General features: G+C 41.1%; 1 protein-coding gene across 8 annotated transcripts in view; it reads left to right on the top strand.

Moving 5' to 3' along the window:
• The window catches only part of mast4 (microtubule associated serine/threonine kinase family member 4), a 74,696-nt gene that overhangs the window by 5,443 nt on the left and 47,218 nt on the right, over positions 1 to 22,035 (top strand). For 4 of the 8 annotated variants that reach the window (XM_028974322.1, XM_028974321.1, XM_028974320.1 and 1 more), the window contains exons 2-3: positions 6,905 to 7,058; positions 10,454 to 10,578. The exons of 1 other annotated variant lie outside the window; for it this stretch is intronic. In XM_028974322.1, coding sequence (XP_028830155.1) covers positions 6,905 to 7,058; positions 10,454 to 10,578 — 279 coding nt within the window. Of the gene's footprint in view, positions 1 to 5,635; positions 5,664 to 6,904; positions 7,059 to 10,453; positions 10,579 to 20,867; positions 20,995 to 22,035 lie in introns of those variants that run through there. 3 more of the 8 variants (XM_028974335.1, XM_028974334.1, XM_028974324.1) reach the window with 2 other exon arrangements.

Raw genomic sequence — 22,035 nt, 5'->3', positions numbered from 1 at the left:
ATCTGTACTCACATTGTTGATTGAGTTATTTGGGAAATTGTTACGTAAAATTTTCCTTTTGCAACTGCTCCGGGGGGGGTGGTGTATGTCAAGAGATTTCCAGCATAAAAAAAAATACATCGCGCACAAGGTTTATTACGAACTCTGGCCACTTTGAAGTATGCTGATCATGTCCAACAACAACAACAACAACAACATCAACATTATTTCTGGCTGACTCACCAAGCTCAATGAATATAAATGCTCTCGTGTGATGAAAATATATCATTACATGGTGTAAATGCCGCACTTGTGCTTGGCTCTGTATTCTGGCACTTCAGATCGGAATACATTTACATAAGTTAAAAAATAAGAAGACGTGTGTTTCATTTGTCAGGAAAATTTTAATTTTTAGGAGTGTATATCATTTTGAAGGTTGAAAGAGGATTATTGTCTCACTGGTTCACATTGTGTGTTTTTGGTCTGTGGGAGCAATGGAGGATCTTCACCGGGCTCCACCTTTTGTTTAAAAAGTGTCAATGGGAATATTTTACTGCCCTGAGCTGATATGTATTTGATGCAAAAAAAAAAAAAACTTTATTTTTTTTTTGTTTCATCATTGCGCTCTGTGTCTAATCTCAGTTGGGTAGGAGAGAGGACAAAGAGGAGGAAAATGATGTAAGGGCAGAGGAAGTGGTGTATAAATGTAAGACTCTTTTTGTTATTTTAGGAGAGGGCTGGAGATGGATCAGCAGACCGTGCCTCTGTATACTGCTCATCAGGTCATTATATCCTGTACGTCTCTGCTGAAAGAGGGGAGCGGAATAGTGCAGAGATCATTGCCTGCTCCCACTGAATTTTTTCTTTCTCTTTGTCCAGGAAATTAACTTTCATCTACATTCACTACTGAGTTAAATGGGTTTCTAGGATGGTGCAGGTGAGATTTGTAATGTTCCAGAGGTCTGTGTGTGTGGGATGAATGGCCTTTTCCAAATTGGCATCTCCTAGTAGTTTAAAAGCAACTTTAATTTAGAAACCTATTACCGAGTTTTAAAATGATCAGCTCTCTAGAAACTGATCTGCCTGAAGCAGTCCAAAATCCACACGTGTACATCTGTAAAATCTGTAGTTTTCTGTTTTCAGTGCCTCTCCTAAGCTTCTTAGAGAGGTCATCATTGACCTGTATTAAACCCAACCTTTCATTCCAAATGACCATAATCCTCAGGATCATTCACTAGTTATTCACTCAAAGTATATTGACTTTAAACAGCAGGCAAAAATCCTGCTGACGATTTTTTTTTCGATCACTGACTGCCCCAGACTCTGCTCTATCTCAGTTCTGAGGAGACTGTATTGACACAAGTGCAGTTATCTTTCAAAACAAAGATCTACATGTCTGGCCCTGGCCTCTGTCTCCTAAGACTGCTCTGTTTTTGTGTGTTTCATGCTACAGGGAGCTTGACCCATGGGAAGACTATTGTATTCCTTGCAGAATTATATGTGCAAAATGCAAGCAAACATTTATGCAAAAGTGCACTTGCTCTTGCATTTTTCATGTGTAAATAAATTACTTTATATTTTTATTATGCGGGTTAAAAAAAAAATCCACAAAACAGAAAATGCACTTTTTTGCTTTAGATATAATTAATAAACATGATGCAAGCAATCACATGGAGTGCAGAGCCTGTTACATTTGGTAATGGCTGATGGGAAGCGTTTAAAACCAACATGCACTTCTGTTTTCAGTGTATGATTAACTGTGTAAACCCTAAACAGCCCTGGCTTTCTGCTGTTTAATTTTAGTGCTGTTTAGTGGAAACAGAGAATTATCTGGTCAACACATGAACCTTGAGAGAACTGGGTGCATGGTGGGAATTCTATGGCTCCCATTTGTTTTTATTGAGCATGACCTGGGAATATTTGAAGCACTTTGGCTCAAGGCCCGGCAGTGAGCTCATTCAGATGGTTGAAGAATAAAGTTCATCGCTCAGCACTGAGAGATCGTTTATGTTATAAGTCTTGTGGGCTATTTTAGTTAAAGTACTGTTTTTATTGTTTTAAATAAAGTAGTTCCATTCCATTCTGTGGTCATGTTGTGTTCCATTATGAAAAAGGGATCTGCTGGTGTTTGCTAGAGATCCTGAACTGATCGATTGTCTAGTGATTTGGTATGGACAGAGAGCATATCTGAGAACTTTGGTCTATAGATGCCAAACTCATGCCTGCTCACTGTGGCCCTTGCTGTTAATATCTCACGTGAAGTAAATAAATTAGGCAGCCAATGAACAGTCAGTTCATGAAAGCGAAGACGAAGGAGCCTCTGACTCTCACAGAAGACAAAGTGAAAAAAGGAAAGAAAAAAAAAAAAAAGTGAGTGATTGGGGAGAAGGGCTTTAGTCAGGGAGGTGAACAAGAACCCGCTGGTCACTCTAAGAGGACAACCATCTCTTCAGCAATCCACCAATCAGGCCTGTATGGTAGAGAGGCCAGACAGAAGCGACTACTTAGTAAAAGGCACATGGCAGCCTACCCGTAGTTTGCCAAAAGGCAACAGGAGGACTTTCAGTACCTAAGAACTAAATTCTCTGGTCTGATGAGAATAAGATTGAACTTTTTGGTGTGAGTGCCAGGCATCACGTTTGGAGGAAATCAGGCACCGCTCATCTCCAGGCCAGTAGCATCCCTACAGTGAAGCATGGTGGTAGCAGCATCATACTGTGGGGGATGTTTTTCAGCTGCAGGGACTGGGAGAATAGTCAGGATAGAGGGAAAGATGACTGCAGCAATGTACAGAGACATCCTGAAAAAAAAAACCTACCACAGAGCGCTCTAGAACTGGGGTGACTGGTCATCTTTCAGCAGGACAACAGCACTAAGCACACTGCCAAGATATCAAAGGAGTGGCTTCAGGATGACTCGGTGAAGGTCATTGAGTGACCCAGACAGAGCCCAGGTTTTTTTTTTTTTTTTACTTTTAATAAATTTGCCAAGAACGCAAGTAAATTTTTTTTAACATCGTCATTGGGTTGTGTAGAATAATTTAATCCAATTTGGAATAAGGCTGTAACAGTGGTGGCCTAGTGGTTAAGGAAGCGGCCCCGTAATCAGAAGGTTGCTGGTTCGAATCCCGATCTGCCAAGTTACCACTGAGATGCCACTGAGCAAAGCACCGTCCCCACACACTGCTCCCCGGGCGCCTGTTATGGCTGCCCACTGCTCACTCAGGGTGATGGGTTAAATGCAGAGGACAAATTTCACTGTGTGCACTGTGTGCTGTGCTGCTGTGTATCACGTGTGACAATCACTTCACTTTCAACATGACTGTGTAAAAAGTGATGCGCTGTGAATACTTTCTGTATTCCCTTCTGTAGTTTTAATTACAAAATGTATAAATTAATTTTGGATCAAATGAAAAAGAATGAATAGAGGAAAATAATATAAATTTAAACTCAGCCCTTGTTGGAGACTATTTACACACAGATGATGTTTCATGATTGCAGCAGCTTCTTTCAGTATAATCCTGCCACATGAGAAAGTTTGCTAAAAAATTTCATAGACCTCAATCTGAGCAAACATCTATGGGATGTTTTGAACAAACCAAATGTTACCCATTGAGGCCCGCGGCTCAGAACTTACATGACCTAAAGAATCTCCTGCTAACATCTTGGTGCAAAATACCACAGGACATCTTCAGAAGCCCCAACAGGCCAGACCAGTGTTGATTTAGCCAAGGTGAGGGTGATCTACAGAAAAATAGGCCGGTGACAGTTTCCCATGCTACAAGCAAGACATTATTTGACTCTTCTGCATCCCATGAATCAGAGGGGAGGAAGGCAGTTCCATAACCTTCTGCACTGTCTGTATTTATGGACACCGAGCAACCTGATTTTCCTGCATGGACTGACATTAGAGAGTCCTATATAGAGGACTAATTCAGAAATGGGCCACTCGTTTCTGAGCAGAAAGGCGGACGTTCTGGGAACAGCACAAGGTCAAACGCAAAATTAAAATGACAATGTTACACTTTTTCAGCCTCTGCCATCAACGGATAGTAGTGTACTTCTTTATGGGAGTCAATCATGCTGGATATTATATCCAGCAAGCAGGGGACCTCGGGAGTAAAATATTGATTACGTTTAATGACAAATGGGACAAAAGTGAATGCTCCCCATACACAGCAACTTTTGAAAAGGAGGCAGGGAAATGAAATAAGGCAGTGTGCTAAATGAGCTGTCTGTGTCTGCTTTTGTCATGTGTTTTATATAGATTTTAGTGCTTACTCTGAACATCTGGAAACACACATGAAAGACATGTTTGGTTTCTGAGGCAGTAATAATATTTAATTGTGTTTTAGGGCCATTGCATTGTGTTAATATAGCCGCTCACACCCTAGTCAGTGGTGTTTATTGCTCTTAAATCTTTAAGGGACATTGAAGTACATTTATACGCATTGGTATGTTGTGTGTTCAGTTTGGTTATTGTAGTATAAGCAGGGGTGGAATGTCTCTTAGGACCAGTAAAATAAATCATGGGTTTGCATGCTTTTTAGCTTAGAAATTGTGGTGGGGGTTTTTCTTTTTCTCTTGTTTACTGTGGATGCAAATTTTCTGCTGTGGCATTCATAAATGTGTGTTCACTTTTCCCTTTGTGCAGTCTTGAAGCATCTAATTGCTGGTTCTATCAGCGGTTGGTTGGTGAACGTGAGTCACGTGGCCATTGATTGTGCTGTTTCGCTCATGTTTTCATGCTGGAGAGCTGATGCGAACTGAAACATTAGGACACTTTGCACTTAGCAGCCTGCTTTTCTTGTGATGTTGAAAGCATTAGCTGCAGGCGTCCTTTTCCTTTGTGCCAGTGGAAAGCTGGCAGCGAAGTGACATTATTTCCTTCTTTCTTCTTGCCGATAGACAGGCTAGAACACACCAATTGCTCATCTGTTTAGCTCCAGGCTGCATGAACCAGGCAGATGAGTTTTAGAACTGCATAGATAATGCCACACAAAATGTGTTCCCTATGTTCCACTGCTATACCATGTATTAATGCATTAGTCACTGCATTAACACCTTAACACTAAGCTTTAAATCAACAATAATTATTGATATGGTGGATTCTGAAGGAAACGTTCCAAGCTTGGTGGTAGTGTGGTAGTAGCCTAGTGGGTAACACACTCGCCTATGAACCAGAAGACCCGGGTTCGAATCCCACTAACTACCATTGTGTCCCTGAGCAAGACACTTAACCCTAAGTTGCTCCAGGGAGACTGTCCCTGTAATACTGATTGTAAGTCGCTCTGGATAAGGGCGTCTGATAAATCCTGTAAATGTAAATGTAAAAATGGTTTTTAGTGAGGCTCCCACAGTGGTTGTGTAGGTCATATTTTAATGATGATGTGTTTTATTTATATGTTTGCTTGTGTAATTGGATTTTGCTCGTTTTCTATTCATTTGAGTTTGTATTGTTTTATTTATTTTTTTGCTACATTATTTGTTCAATTAAGAATGAAGCACATGGATTCTTGCTCTTGGTTGTAAAAATGCATTCTGCTGTTGGGCTGTGTCTGCTCATGCAAACAACAGATCCAGTCTGATAGCTGCAGGTACACAGAGAGCCTGTGTGCTCCGGTTGTTCTATCTGATATTCTGCGGTTGTGAGGACTGACACGCACTGTTTTCCAGCGGGTTAAGGTGAGCGCTCACCTGTGGTTAAGGGTCAGTGTCTGCGTTTCATGAGTACACCGGGTCCCATGTGTTTATGTTCGCAGGGAGGATCACTTCCTCTGTTCCTTCATTGTTGTGCTATGAGACGAGTCTGAAGATGAACATGGCTCCGCTGTGTTGCGTATTGTCATGTTTAAAAATAAATGCAATGTTCTCAGAGATTTTTCCACAATAACAGTTTCTCTTGAAAGTCCATGGGTGCTTTTTATCTTTATACTTAAAAAAATTTAAAATCATTATTCTCAATGTGTACAAGCAAATGTGTTATGTGATTATTTCTGCATAAAAAGATACACATGGGTTTTTAAACAGCGCAGATTTTGATCGCCCTTTGGCTCCACGTGGGAGGATCTTTGCGGGGATCTTCAAATCTGTAGATGAAAAGCTGAATCCAGACAAAACATCTGCAAACATGTCAACATAGAAGACAGCTGATCCTTCAACTTCGTTTCACTTTTGACCCGAGCTATTTTATCTTCCCACCACAGTTTGTCCAATAATTAGAAGTAAAGATTGTTTCACCTCTGTTTGAATGAAGCTGTAGGTAGTTCTTACATATAACTGTGATTTTAAATTTCTTGCTCTCTCATACTGACTGTTACTGTCACAATGTGGTGGGTAATGCACCTCTTTGTCTATATAGACCATGTGCAAAATATGCAAACTGATGCCTGTAAATCTGTCTTTTCCTGGATGGCGTCCTGTGTTAATTCGTGTACCACTACAATAACTAATACACATTTAGTAAGGATTTAAGAAGTGATGTGAATATAAAGGGACAGATTGTCTGTCGGTGGGTGGATGGGTGAAGGGTCTGGGGACGCTAAGATCTCTCTGAATGAGAGGAAATTGATGGTTATATAATGAGCAGCACTCTGAAAAGTGATGAGGAAGTGCAGTTCCTGTTCCAAGTTTATTTTCCAATTTGCTGTAAGCTGCAGCCACCATTATGAAGTGTTTTCATGGACACAAGAGAGGAGTGCATTGGTGATGAATGTCATCATGTATGCAAGTGAAAAGAGGAACAAGGTCTATCGGTCAGTCGCTGAGAATTATTTTGAGACTTATTTTCTGTCACAGTCTGTCAAGTTGCCTTGCTCTAGATTCCCATTGAACCAGTTTGGTCTCTGAGCTGATCATAAATGCTCTTTAATCCAGTGTTTAGATGCCTCCTTGGTAAATCACTTATTTATTCTCCTTCTCTCTAGCTGGATAACATCCTGCATCCTCCCTCTATGCCCACCCGGAAGTCCAGCAATCCTGAGCTGTCATACGGGTCGGGTGTCACTCTCAAGTTCAAACGACAGCTCAGTGAGGATGGCAAGCAGCTTCGCAGAGGGAGTCTGGGTGGAGCTCTGACAGGTAGGTCATTTGTGTGACCACACACACACACGCACTATCTCTGAAGGGTAACTGCTAGAAATATTGATGGTTATATAATAAACTATTAATATTTTATCATTCTATTTAAATTATTTTATGGACACTTATTTAGTGAACCTGTATTATTGTTCCCATAATAGTAAAGTCGCAGTGGTGGCCTAGCGGTTAAGGAAGCGGCCTCGTAATCAGAAGGTTGCCGGTTCGAATCCCGATCTGCCAAGGTGCCACTGAGGTGCCACTGAGCAAAGCACCGTCCCCACACACTGCTCCCCGGGCGCCTGTCATGGCTGCCCACTGCTCACTCAGGGTGATTGGTTAAATGCAGAGGACAAATTTCACTGTGTGCATCGTGTGCTGTGCTGCTGTGTATCACATGTGACAATCACTTCACTTTAACTATTGAATAATGTCTGCAAATGTCTTTGCAACTGTGAATTACGGCTCTTATATATTTAATAGTCTATTTATAGCTGTCTCAAAAAGCTTGTTCTTATGGCTAATCATGGGAACATAAAAAAAAAAAAAAAACTAGATAAATGCCAGTCTCCAGTCACATTAGCTCTATAATGCCAACATGTATTTCCTCTATAGTGATGAAACTCTTCATGTCCTGACCCCTGTGACGGGTTTGAATGAGCAAGAAGTCACTGCTTCCTTCCTCTGCATCCTGTTTTCTGTCTGTGCACTGTCTGTGCATGGCTCGGTGGTGGAATACTGTACAGGATGCGACGGCGGGGCTTTTTTTTTCAAAGCCTAAAGCAGAAAGTACTATTAAGTTGGGGTATATGGGGCAGTGGTGGCCTAGCAGTTAAGGAAGCGGCCCCGAAATCAGAAGGTTGCCGGTTCGAATCCTGATCCACAAAGGTATCACTGAAGTGCCACTGAGCAAAGCACCGTCCCCACACACTGCTCCCCGGGCGCCTTTCATGGCTGCCCACTGCTCACCAAGGGTGATGGTTAAAAGCAGAGGACACATTTTGTTGTGTGCTCCGTGTGCTGTGCTGCAGTGTTTCCGGATGACAACCACTTCACTTTCACTTTTTTTTACTAAAAATAACATGTCGTGTTTATGGGATTGCCAGACCTGGATATAGTTCTGCTTATAGTCAGAAAAAAGTAAATGGGGAATCCACCAGACATGCCAGGAAAGTTAATCCAGCATCTTTTTTGATTTCTATCTGATTTTGTGATTTCTTGAGCAAGTAAGCGGGGCTGGGGTGGTGTTGAGATGGTGCAGATGCCGTTCTGAACCTCAGGGCAGTGATGAGAGATGAGATGCCGTGGGGAAAAAGTGATGACTACAGTGGAATATCAGCCTTTGTATCTTCTCGTGCCTTTTATTCCGCCTTTGCTGCTAATCAAAGAGAGGAAAAGGGGTGCAGAGAAAAAGAATGAAATATCTTTGTTGATAAAAGACAACGTAATGAATAAAATATGAATTCTTTAACGTGTTCTCTGGAGCAGTCAGTGTGGAGTGATCAAGAGAATAACAATAGATTGTGAGATTCTGTATCACTGTTCAAGTCTGTACCTTGTACTAAGATAATTGTTAGATTAAGAGACTGTGAGTTTGAAACCTTTAACTGATCTTCAGTAATGATCAACTTTTGGAACTGGTCCTTGTTTTTTTTACACTCCCAGGGAAAGTAAAGTGCAAAAAAAATCAGTGCACAGAACTTCACAAGTATGTCGACAATTTCTTTGCGAAGGAAGAAATATGTTGGGTAATTCTTCTGTGGAAAAGGCCTTCAATATATCTGGGTGGAAACATGCTGGTCATATGATCATCAATATCTTTGTTGTGTCTTAGTCCAAGACACAGTACACATTATGCAGCTATCATACAGCAACACAGCACCTTAATGATTCATAACCTTAAATAAAAATGTGGATGGTCAGTAAAAGGGGTGTCTACTTCCTTACCCACTAGGCCACCACTGGCTGTGAGTAAAAAAATATTAATAATACATAACATAAGATAACATACTGTAATGCTACTGGTCAGCATTGTTTTCCGGAGATCTTTGGGGTAGGCACATTCTTCAACAAATCCCCCTACTGCTCAATGTGAAAATATACACCCTGAAATGTACAAACACACATCTCACACTGAGCTGGTGTTTTTTTTTTGCATCTCTTTTTCCACAAGGGATGTATGTTTATACTTTTGTAGAAAACCTCTTTTCTACACCTTTCCCTGAAAATGAATGATTGAGTGAGGACCAGTCGTATGCAGCAGCAGAGCATTTTTTTGCATCCAGGGCCTGCAGCTTTGTGCCAATCAGCTGAATCCATAGGAGGCTGAGCCCTGCCATTGCACTAATCCACTGTACTAATGGCTATCAACTGCCCTGCACCACTCAAGTGATTTAAATTGTCTACATTTATCCCCCGTTTCCTCTCATGTGTTTGAAGGTGTCACACTGTTAGCACCGCCTGTTTTCCTGCTGCCATCTAGCTTTTGCTGCTGACACTGTGTGGAATGAAGGATAATTAAGAGTAAAAGTTTCAATTAAAACAAATAAAATTTACAATTACTACAGTGGTAGCAGAGGGTATTAAATGTATTGCTTATGTGTCCAGTTAGTTTTGCAGACAAATTTGATTTGTCCTTTTACTAGTGGGTGGTAGTATCCTAGTGGGTAACACACTCGCCTATGAACCACAAGACCCAGGTTCAAACCCCACTTACTACCATTGTGTCCCTGAGCAAGACACTTAACCCTAAGTTGCTCCAGGGGGGATTGTCCCTGTAACTACTGATAGTAAGTCGCTCTGGATAAGGGCGTCCGATAAATGCTGTAAATGTAAATGTACTATATATTTTAAAAGAATATCTCAGGGTTGTGCACTGAATTTTTTTTTAACGAATTTCTTCTGAATATGAACAGATTACTTACAAACACTAAATATGTGGATAGTAGAATTAAATTATTATAAATGATCCTTAATAAGTATGTTAGTGAACTAGTGTGTGCAGGGATGAGGGGAACACTGATGCACCTCTAACGCTCATGTCCAGCAGTGTGACTCTTGTGTAACATTTGATCCTCACTGATCTGATGATTGGCCAGTGTGTCCTTGCTCAAGTAGGACATCCTTTAGAGGATGAGCTCTTCTGTGAGTTATTTGCCTTCATTGACAGGTGACGAAACCAAAGTGAAATGAGATAAAAAAAGTTATTGATTGAATTAAAATGTCAAGTATGGTCGAAAGGGAAACCATCCATTCTTAATTTCTCAAAATAGCATTATTGATATTAAAAATGTGATTTGATTGCACATTAAATTAATGTATGGATTTTATTTGCCTCTTTCCTTAGTATGTGATTTTTCATGTCTGTGCCATTACATGATCACTGATTTGTCCCATAGGGAAGTACTTGCTGCCATACGTCTCCGGCCAGCAGACATGGCAGCAGGGCACGGAGACATCCAACCTGGTCCGCATGAGAACCCAGACGCTGGGCAAGTCTGCCCCTTCCCTCACCGCTAGCCTGGTATGTCCTCGTCTCACTTTTCTGCCAGAACCATATAAAAAATGAAAGTGTTACACTAACAAAGTGACAAACCAAAAACAATCCATATATTAGAGGTTGTATTTTGTTTCCATTTTTTGTACTGTGCACGTTTACATGAAGTATACAACCTTAAATCATATTCTAAACCTCTGAGAAGGCAATAGAAAATCTAACATTTGAAAACCTCTTCTGTCGCTCTCTACATCCTGCAGACTGATGTTTGCTCTCTCCTGTTTACTTTGATACTGGAGGATTTTTTAATCTAATGAAGGTTCTCAGTAATCTGCAGACTCAAGTGTAATTAGAGTTTGAGCTTACGCTGCACCCTTGTAGATGTGGGGGGCTCACTCAATCAAGAAGCTGGATTTTGTCTGCCAGATCCTGGCACCCTGCAGAGAAGGGTAGGGGATGGAACATGTGTTGGACCAAGTTTGGGGCTGTCAGGAGGCTGGACACGGGGCAGGGGGCAGTAATTAGAGTTTTGACACACCATGAGGTGTGTCAAAAGGTGTCACAGTAAACCAACTCTTTCAAGTCGGGCTGCCAGAGAAAGCACAGAGCATATTGAAAATATAGAATCATTTTGAAGTTTTTTTTTTTTTTTTTTTTTTTTTTTACAGAGCAATTGCTGTAGTTTTATTTTACCTCTGATCGGGAAAACGTTTTTTAATTTTTTTTAGCTTGAACAATGCAATCACCAGAGGGCGCTGCTGGATCTTTATTCACATGATAAAGCTCCATTGTTCCTGCACTCAGTGAAAGTTCGATAAAAAACAACTCTTTCTCTGCATATGGTCAGCAGCAGACAGGATGCTTCATGATTCATGCATCAAAGCTGTTTATACATATTTGACTTCTCTTTGTTGTTCAAAGCTTAAAAGTCAATTCTGAATTAATAGTCTTTTTTGTGTTTTATTTTTAAAATAAACTCATCTGGCCTAAGTTAAATCAGAACAAGACTGAGGGCACAGAGGCAGAACAGTACTGCTTTGTTAGATGATGCAGTAGACTGATCAAAATTGCTCTTAGTGCTTGTATGCTGCAAGTTTCTGCCAGGTCATGAGGGTTGTGTATGGCATTAACCATGCCTACTTTCTAGTTAAGAGCACTTTGTAACTGGATGCCGTTTTTGCTGAAACCATTTTTTACCAGTTTCCAGCATATAAGTATACTGACTCAAGATACTGGTAGGGACCTGGGCATGGTTCAGGTTCATTTACTGGTAACAGGGTTGGGCACTCAACTGGTCCGCACTGCCTGCCAAATGCTTCTCATAATTACCCCATGATCCCACTGTCTGTCCTTTTGAGAATGTCTTATTTCTATATGCCAATTTGATATACTTACAGATGCTGACAAACAATAGAAATATTATTGTGTGTCCTTGTACTCCTATAATGATTGATGAGAAATAGAAAGGAAGGAAAGGAAAATCACAACCAAGTTGTTACTCTCTTAAACCTTTTAGGTTATTAGGTTTAGGTTATTAGGGATTTAGGTTATTATTTTTTTTTTGTAATTAAATTACGTAACACAGATACAGATTCTCCCTATCACTGACCTTAGGACATTTTGCTGGTATGCTATAAGGCATTTGGAGAAAGAGGCAAAAACATTTGATTTTTGCCTACTTTGGTACAGTGTAGGTATAAACATACTTTGGCTTCATTTGTTCTCATAACCTGGAGGTTAACAGTGTAGTGGAGGTTGGTGACTGGAAGGAATCGTATCATCAAGATTCCTTTTTATTCGTGTAAAACTGTGGAGAATAGTATAAAAAATCTCTAAACACAAAAGCACTATTAAAACCATTTCAACTTGATGTTACCTGGCAGAAAGAGGCATCAGTAAATTATTATTGCAGTTACATGTGAATATTGTATGTAAAAAAGGTATCAATGTTACAGAGAAAACCAAAATGAAAGACAGGAGGAAAAGATAGAGAAAAGACAGAAAAGCCTGAATCAAGCTTCAGAGACATCACCTGATCCAGGAGAAAAATAAGTAAAGAGAAGACTCGGAGACTGATGGGAAGATTCCCCACAGTTCCAAGAAAATGGAAGTCCCTAGACCACAAGTGAACATTCTTTATACATTTGACTCCAAGGAAGTTGTCACAGACCAATCAGAATTTGTTGTTTCTGTCCTGTCATGCCCCCGGTGTCTCCCGTCTCCCGATCTCCCCGGGATCTCAAAACGCATGGCTGGCGCTTCACACCTTTTGCTCGGGGGAAGGCTGCTACATGCTGTAATGCCGTTTGACAAAGATATGGAGAACAAAGAGGTGATGGGCCTCTCCGCAAGACAATCAGGAACATTGTGGCCCTGCAGAATGTCCCATCTTACATTAGATAGAACATTCAGCAACATGGGAGGCATTCACTTCAGGTCACAACACGCCCCTGCCTGTACTAACTACCCCTATTTCCAGGCAACAGCGCACTAACTCGTGCAACACTCACCCTAATGGTGGGTTGAACCTCACCTCGTTACCCCCAGAGGTGGCCATATGTAAATAAGCCCAGCCTTATGTAGCTGCAATGCTACAATAGTATAGAACTGTTTTCAGTACAAGTAATGACATTTAGTAATATCTAGATGCCTCTTCTACATGAGTTTTGTGTACATTTTATGTGGAAATTATTACAATAAAATTGTCAAATATACTTTTCACTTTAAAATATGAAAGACATTTTCAATTACATAATCTCACATTAATTTAGAAACCATTGTACATTACTACCAAAAATCTTCCTCCCACTCAATGCCCCTTTGTTTAACTCCCCACGCTTCCCCAGCACCCGAGAAACCATTAAAATTCCCCACAGTCCTTGCCTATCCATAAACAACGTTAAGTTGTTCTTAGCCAGCTGAACCACTAACAGATTGATTGATTATTATTTCCAAGGAAAACTGCACACTTGGTAAGGCAAGAACTATATATCAATAAAAATAGTTGCCATTATATGGCAGTTTAGTGAGTTTATACTGTAACAGGCGCTAGCTCTGTTACAAAAGACAAAGTTTCAGTGGTTAGCTGTGTAATTGTAGTTTAAGTAGGCTTGTCCCGATCCGGAAATTTCTAACTTGCTACCGATACTAATGATGATACTTTTTTCAATACTACATGGGGGGGAAAATAAACACAGTAACTTATGTATTTTAATAAATAAAGAAAATATTTAAAATACACATACATGCATAAATATACAGTCTACATAAATTAATGAGTAAACAAATTTATAAAAAAGATTATATAAAAGAAGTGTGTTTTAATGTTTTTGAGGCAAACTAAAAAAGCGGCCTTTGCTTCTCATGCAGCAGAACTGCAAAATACGTGTGTTGTACATTTATATAATGTTAGATAATTAGATTTTTATTAGATAATTATTTTCCATGAACTGGCAGATGCAAAACTGGAATAGTATCGATACCAGTGCTAATTGATATTCAAATTGATACTAAATTTTAGCCTAAATTTTTTTATTTTTTTTTAACATCAAGTGTAAGTCATCAAGATTTTTACTTTCTTTTTCTAATAATCTTCCGTTTAATTTCATGAGTAAATTGAATGTTCCTCTGACAATAAACAAATGAACAAGGATTCCAAACCCGGTCTTTCAATCACAGATACAACCTGGCCTCCAGGACGTTTTTTACCACTTTATAACAACACAAATGAACCTGCCCGCCTTGTTTTGCTGGATGAATTCTGATCGTGTCATAACTGGGAGATGAGCTCACAGTGATTGAGTGATTTGAAGCCACCGCGGAGCCCACCTTAATGTCAAGCCCCCCTTTGTGAGGTGAGCTTCTGGGGGTCGCCACCAGGTCCCCAGATGCCACCGTATCTTATTCTGTTTTTCAAGGATGAAGAAAATAAATGTGCTGCTCGTAGAAGATGCCCAGGGCCCCTGTGGAGGGCATCTGATTGAAATTAATGATTTCTCAGGCCTGGGGTCAGCACAGCACAAACAGAATGTCATTACGATGGGACCAATTGACGCCCTCCTGCCCGAAGCCCCCCCCACTGAGCCTGTGATACCTTCCTGACTGTCTCCTGTTTGCGCTTTGCCTCGGAAACGGCAGTGTTTATCTTTATCTGTCCGTTTACATGCCTCCACGTCTAAACAGGCCTCAATGGAAAACCAGCGCCAGCCAACAGAGACTGCCCCTGCCATGTGTGAAAACGTGCTGAATTTTTAATGCTGCTTCCTTCATCTCTGTGGTATCTTTAGCCTTTGAATGTGTAACATGGGGCCCCTGGGGGCCAAGCATGTCTGAGGAGTTTTAATGCCACTGAAGAGCTGTGTTAAAGGCAATGCATTTGACCTTGGGAAGATGTTCTGCTCCAATATAGGGATGCCCAATTTCTCTTCTGCCCATGTTCTTTGGGTTGCTAGGGATACTGGGCCCTCGCCAGACCTTTTTCAATTCTCTGATGTTGTAAAAATCTCTTTGAGATGAAAGGGAATATTCATCATTAGGCCTTTTTTAATCATGTTGACCCACAAAGCCGTACGGCTACTCAAGGCCTTTCTAAATCTGTGTAGTACTTCATTGACAATTTGTAAAATTTGACTAATAAGATTCCTTACGCATATGACAGACCTTTGGTGATTCGATCTCAAATGGATTGGCATGTGAAAATGCTCAAAGGAACCACTTACTTAAATTCCAGTGCCGATGCCAATCAATGGCATGTGTTTACTGGCCTATAGAACAGTGCTGTGAAAGTGATCACAAGTGGTATGGGTAGACTGGTATCAGGTCTGAACTGGGCAGGCACCTTATTGTTGTCTTCTGTTTTCGAGTGGTACAGGTGCCACCTACAGGAGCATTATTATACCCGCGCGATTTAACAAAATGATTCATGCTTTCGGGATCCTAATACTCTTTACGTTTGGCTATTTTTCAATAATGGCTTATGTCACTCCATTGGACTGTACCACCAGCCTTTTTTGCGTTTTATCTTTAAAAATCTGGGATTTATGTAATGCCACATGACTAGGAAATGAGATTATTGACAGATCCTTGTGTGTTTCGGCCATTAACCTTTCAGGTGGTCGCCAAATCAACCCCTAATCTCTGATGCACAGTGATGATATTCTGCTTTTGTGGGTGACACCCTATGATTGGAAATTGTGCCAGTCATGTGACCTTTTATTTACTCCCACCCTTGAGTGTCTTTGTAGTACAAAATACAAATTAAGTATCTGCCAAAATTACTTATTCATACTTATTGTGAGGGGTCTTTTGAGTTTTTCAGAGGAGCTCCGTTGTACAGCACTTTTGAAGAGCTCCTCTCTGAAGTACTCTTCTTGCTCCTGTGGAAAAAGGCCTTATGGACACCACTTCAGCTAGCTGCCATCTTTTTAAAGCTTAATGAGCTTTTTAGTGACTGTTAAGAGATCCAGGAATGAGTACACGGTTAATGCTCCTGTCTAAAAGCTCTTATGCTTTGGCCTCGGTAAAGAACCTTTGTTTTGTGTTTGTGGCAGAACGTCTGCTCAGTGCTTTGTGTTGTTTGAGGTGTTCTGCAAGGAAGCTTCATATTTTGCACCACTTGTATGGCAGACTACTCCTTTGAATTCATATTCCAGAACAGTATCTGGAAGTTCTGAAACGTTATTCCCCTCTCTCTGTGTATAGAAAAAATGTTTTGTAATTATTAACACCACACTGTAATAGTAGCCTCTTATGTGACTTTTATTAAACTTGTCCTTTATTCTGTCCTTTCTTTTGACCGATAACGGGACCATCAGGTCATTTGGTCTGAAACAGGTTGCTTTTAAATGCCTGAACCCTTAAGTCTAACATAGATTATCTCACTCTTAAGCGGTGATCTCAGTCTCCTTGCCTCCCCCTTGTGATATCTTTTTGTCTGTATTTCTACCCTCCCAGTTTGCAGTCATGGCCCTGTTTTTGAGTCTCTGTGTGTGACTCGCTGTGTGTGGCACATCTTTCTTGACTTTGATTAAGTCTGACAGCAAATCAATACACTTCACGTGTCTGATCAGGAGATAAGATAAATCATAATCCGATGTTTCAGCTTTGTGGACTTGGGGACCCCATCATTACTGAAGTCTGAGATGTCCTTTCTAGATAGCAAGGGTCTCTCTTCGATCTGCCTCTGGGCTTTTGGCAGCTCGGTCATTCCAGCCTTTTGTGTGTGAAGTGCCCGGTGTATTGTTGAGAGAGCCTCTGACATCTTTACCCATCTATCTTGTCATTATTTGTTTATTTATTTCTTGTGTGGTTTTCTGTTTGCTGTAAGGTCAAATGACAAAATTGAACCTGTTGACAACCAGGACAAAATTTATGGGACATGCGAAATCTTTACCGTTATTGAAAAGCTGTACTGTTCTGCAGTGTTCTGCAGGGAAATGTAAATGCATAGAATGAAATGCAATGATCACCACTATTATATTGTGGAAAACAATTCAATTCTGCAGATGCAAAGTGGATCCGTATAATAGAGTTAAACCCGGCTGCCCACCACGGCTCCATATCCTCCCATCCTTTAGACATGCAGTCAGAATACCTCTGCCATGCTGCCATTAGAGAAAGAGTCAGTCAGTCAGGTGCTGCCTTGTACGACCAAAACATATCAGTCATCTCATGAAATGTTTGCATCGGTTCATTTAATACAATAATACTGAAAAGGCTTGGTATTATCATTCTTAGCTGCAATATCAAAAGAGCATTAAGGTCACAGCATAACATAAATGATTAATCTGAAGCAAATAAAAAGGGTGTCCAATGTATCTGCTTTAATTAAATAAGGCCATTCCATGAGTGTTAAAGAACACGAATACTCATCAAATCCCTGCTCAGTGAGGTGTGTCACATCAGGGGAAAAACAATAACACTGAACACTGCCCCGCCCTGTTTTTCCAAGACTGGAGCAGAAAGCCCCTATAGAATTCATCCGTCTCTGTGCCATTGCCGCATGTCCTTCAGAGTCACCTGAGAGGGTCGTGGGGGGGAATGAAGTCCATGTCTGTGAAATGCCATGCTTACTAAAACCTTGGCAGATACTGTACACACACCTGGCTGGGATGCAAATGAAAAATGTCACCCCGATGCAGTGGTGGCAACAGCCGAGGTGCCACGACCTTGACAAACTACCTGGCCGCTTATGAAATTGCTCTGTATTCATTGTATTATCGGATGTCACTGTGACATTTCCCCACTGAGTTGGAAGACGAACAGCTGTAATGTGCAATATTGCTTGTCCATGACATTTTTCATGATGGAAATATCCTATATTTTTCAATTGCATCCAATGGGTTACAGTTCCAGCATAATTAGATTAAATTTGAGTTGCAGTGAAGCATGAAGTGCTGAATATTAATTATGCATGATCACTGTTCTTTTGCTTATTTTTTGTATTATTCCAATCCAGAAATGTCTGTAGTGAATATACACTTTTACCACAAAGCCACATTTATTCGCTTTTCAGGTTTGATGTGACTAAAGGATTGGCCACATTGGCTGACATCAGATGCGCTCTCAGTGTTGAAGATTGCTATATTAAGTCCCGTGCCGGGGAGCCTGTCTCCACAGGACTCATTGCCAGGTTGGCCATCTCAGATCCCAAGGTCCCTGATAAAACCCCAGGCAGGGCAGGAGAGAGGGCAGCTGCAGGTCACTCAATCAGACCTCTCCACATGCCCCTGGCTTAGCCTCTGAAGCCCCAACACCCAGCCTCTGCTATCCCACATCTCACATGATGCAGCTCCAGTTGGCCAACAACATAAAAAGTCTGTGTGTGTGTGTGTGTGTGATGCATCTGGAAAAAAGGATAAATATTCAAATCTTAATTTGCAACCAGTTACCGTATAAATTTTATACATATTCTATTTTATGAATTGCTCTTTGTGCAGTATTCTTAACATTTTAGATACTGTTTTTTGTGTTCAGTCTTATCAACATTTTAAAACTTGCACAATTGTTGAACCATTAAGACATTTTTAATTCAGTTTCAAAAATACCTATATACCAGTAATTTTACAGAAAAATGTAATTAAATGTGAATTATTGTTTTTAACTTATGTCCTTTTGTTCTTTGTTAAACTACTGATCACATTTGAATATAAATTCCAGTCATCAGAAACATTTATTAGCTGAAGATAGCCTAATTGGTCAAGCATCTTATCATGTTGAAGGTGTAATTGGTTGATTTGTCAATTACCGGTAATTTGTAATTATAACCAATTATATTCATAAAAGTATGAAAAGTATAAAGTATGTGGCGTGGGTGAGATACAAATCATAAAGCATTTTTAAGTGGTCTCTTATTTTTTTCCATAGCTGTTAAGAGTCCCACTCCTTCACATTGCACCTCCATGGCCCACTTGCCACTGGCTTCCAGCTCTTTCTGCTGCTGGTTAAAAAAGAAGACTGTGCTCCTCATTCTCTTATCCTGTAAAATGGCGAGTGCAGCAGCTTGCTGGCTGAATACCTTTGTTCCTGTCCAAAGCGACAGGAAGTAAACATTCTTTTTTTTTAATAACCTCTTACTCAATTACCTGAACTGGGTGGCTGTTGTGCTGGTTGTGCTCACATTTTTGAATACACTTGAGATAAAGAACAGGATGCTGAAACAGACCGTCCAGACTGTCCTCCCACAAAAAAGTGTGCTAAATAAATTGTGTAAGATTTTTTGGTATCAATGCAATTTAATAATTACTCCTTTCAGACGCCATGGACTGTGACTTGCAAACCCGACGTGTTCAGCCGAACATGACCACGTTTTTAATTCCCGGCAGGATAATCTGCGGGAATTGTTCAGACGCTGAGAGGTTACGTTTTCAATCTAGCCTGGCTGGAAAAGAAGGTTTGAAAGGCTTTTAAAATGAATACAGTTACATTAAGATTACACAGCACTGCCTTTTTATTCTTTATTCCACCCCTCTTTTTCTCCCTCTATCTGTCTGGCTCACTCTCTTGCTGCTATATCAGAATTCTGAAAATTAAAGGGTGCACCGCCAGAGACTATGGACACGGCGAAGGGGAACTTTATTTCTTTCTTTATTTATTTTTTATTGTCACCTGTCTGACCTTTGCAAAGTTATTGCTTTTTCTGGCCAGCAGTCTGTCCGGTTCTGGCCTGATAACAGAGATCATTTGTGCTTGCCTGGCGAGACAAGGAGAACAGGGTGGGTGGTGGTAGTGGGCCGGGGGGGACCCACTTAATATTCACAGGGCGGTCACTGTGATTTGAAATGAGTTAGAGCGAGTGTGAGCGAGAGTATGTGTTTGAGTGTGTGAAGGCGAGAGAGAGAGAGAGAGAGAGAGAGAGAGAGGGGAGAAAAACAGACTGAAACAGACTGTGAAATTACCGGATGGAATTGGAGGTGATGGGTAAAAAAAAAAAAAAAAAAAAAAATTTATTCCACTTAATGCTAATAATTCAGCGATTGGCCACCTAACGGTAACTGGGGGGGTCCCGTGAAATGCCGTCACCCCTCAGCTGGCGCCGTGAACCCAGAAGAGCTATAACTCATGAAATCACTTCAGATTGGCTCTGGTCAGAACAGTTTGACTTTGGAGGATGTGTAGTAGAATGAAGTTGAGACTTGTTGATTTGTGGCGAGGTCCAGGTCACTTCACCTGGCGGATGAGGGAAGGTCTCTTGGGACAGACTCGCGTTCCGCGTCCAGCTGCGTCCACGGGGCATGCATGTTTGTCTCTTTCTCTCACAGCTCCCGCCGCTTTCCTGGTCGGCCTGACCCTCACAGCGGATCCAGTCGTTTAACTGGAGACCAAGCGGGGTGGAGGCGATGGATGCACTAACTGCTTTGTTGCCTACCAATGCCAGGCAGGCTGACAGGATACGGGCTGCATTGTTTAGTAGTGACAGAGGAATTCATAGCAGGATATCCTTCCTTTTTTTTTTTTTTTTTTTTTTTTTTTTTTTTTTTTTCTTCCCCTCAAGTCACTTAGAGTGCAGAAGAGCATGCCTCCTCAGGGGAAATGAATCGCCGCTGCACCCCCAGCTGCTACGCTGAATTAGAATTGCCTATCAATGCCTCTCTCTCTTGCTTTCTCTCTCTCTCTCTCTCTCTCTCTCTCACACCTTTCTGCTGCCTCTCCCTTCCTCTCACGCAAATACACATACATGTCTGCGCACACCCTTTCACAGTGTCCTGAAGTTACAGGGGAGAGGTACGTAAGGGGTGTGGGGGTTTGTGTCAGCTGACTGCCCCCCTCCAATCAGATAAGTTCTGATGTAAGTGTTGAGCGGCGGGTAGGATCGGAGCGAGCGTGCCGGAGTGTGGGGCTGTGTGCTGAGCAGCACGCCGATGTGCCGGCGGCCAGCGCTGGAATGGTCTCGCGTGTAGCGGCAGGATGGACGAGTCCAGTATTCTGAGGAGACGTGGGTTACAGGTAGGGCGGCGAGACCGAGGCACGTCAGTCCTGCAGCCTCTTTAACGCCATCATTTTATCACTTGTAATATATAGTGAGCGTGGAGGAGCAAGAGTGTATATGTCTGTTCTACATGCCATCATTCCTCATTAAAGTATCCCTGAATAATATATGTGTAATATATGTTGATATAATGTTCCAGCAGTTTTTGCTTCATGTTTCCCTTTGTCTGAACTTCTGAACTCTCGGATGTTACAGCATAAACGAGTTTAAACTTCATTGCTGTAACAGAGCATGAATGCCTCTTTGTTTCCCTGCAGAATTGACGTTTATGTCGCTCTAGGCTGACATGTTGTGCATTATTGATTTTCTTTATGATGTAACAGAGATTGAATCTGTGCTACAAAGCATTTGTCTTTTTCTTTTTTTTGTGTACATGAGTAATTTAATACCTGTGCATAGAAAGCATGGCATATGAGCTTCAAACAAAATATGAATATGATGGGGGAACAGCAAAGAGCATCACAGAGTTTAAAGCTTAAGTCAACTATAGACTAGTCACTGGTGTAGTGTTATTGTTGCATGCAGTTGGAGGTTTCCATTTTTTACGACAAAAGTCCTGACTAGTTTGCTGAATATTTGCAGATACAACTGCAGTCAAAAGCCCTTTTAAGTGCACACAATTATTGCTAAAAGAAAAATGAAGGCTAATTTACTTTTAAATGATTAATTTTTGTGTGTGTGACTTGAATTTATTGCCAAAGCTTGGACATAATTCCCCCCGTTTTCAGATTGTTACGGCTCTAGTCCTAGTATTTCAGCAACGAGGTGTTTCCAAGCAATTAGAATTAATTTGGGAGACTTGGGCACAGCACCGAGCTCCTTTTGATCAGCCATTAACATTTAATGTAATTGCCAAGTGTGTTTATCAGTTGTTGGCGGAGGGAGCAATTTTCTCCACAGTGTCCATTAATCTCTGCTGCGCTCTTTGTTGCCTGAATTAACTTTAAAAGCATGCGCTTGACTCCTCGGTTCCGGCTTTCAGGGGAGCTTGTGGCTGC

This window comes from Denticeps clupeoides, chromosome 3, assembly GCF_900700375.1.
Source record: "Denticeps clupeoides chromosome 3, fDenClu1.1, whole genome shotgun sequence".
NCBI classification, from domain to species: Eukaryota; Metazoa; Chordata; class Actinopteri; order Clupeiformes; family Denticipitidae; genus Denticeps; species Denticeps clupeoides.
This window is presented reverse-complemented; position numbering and strand designations above follow the sequence as displayed.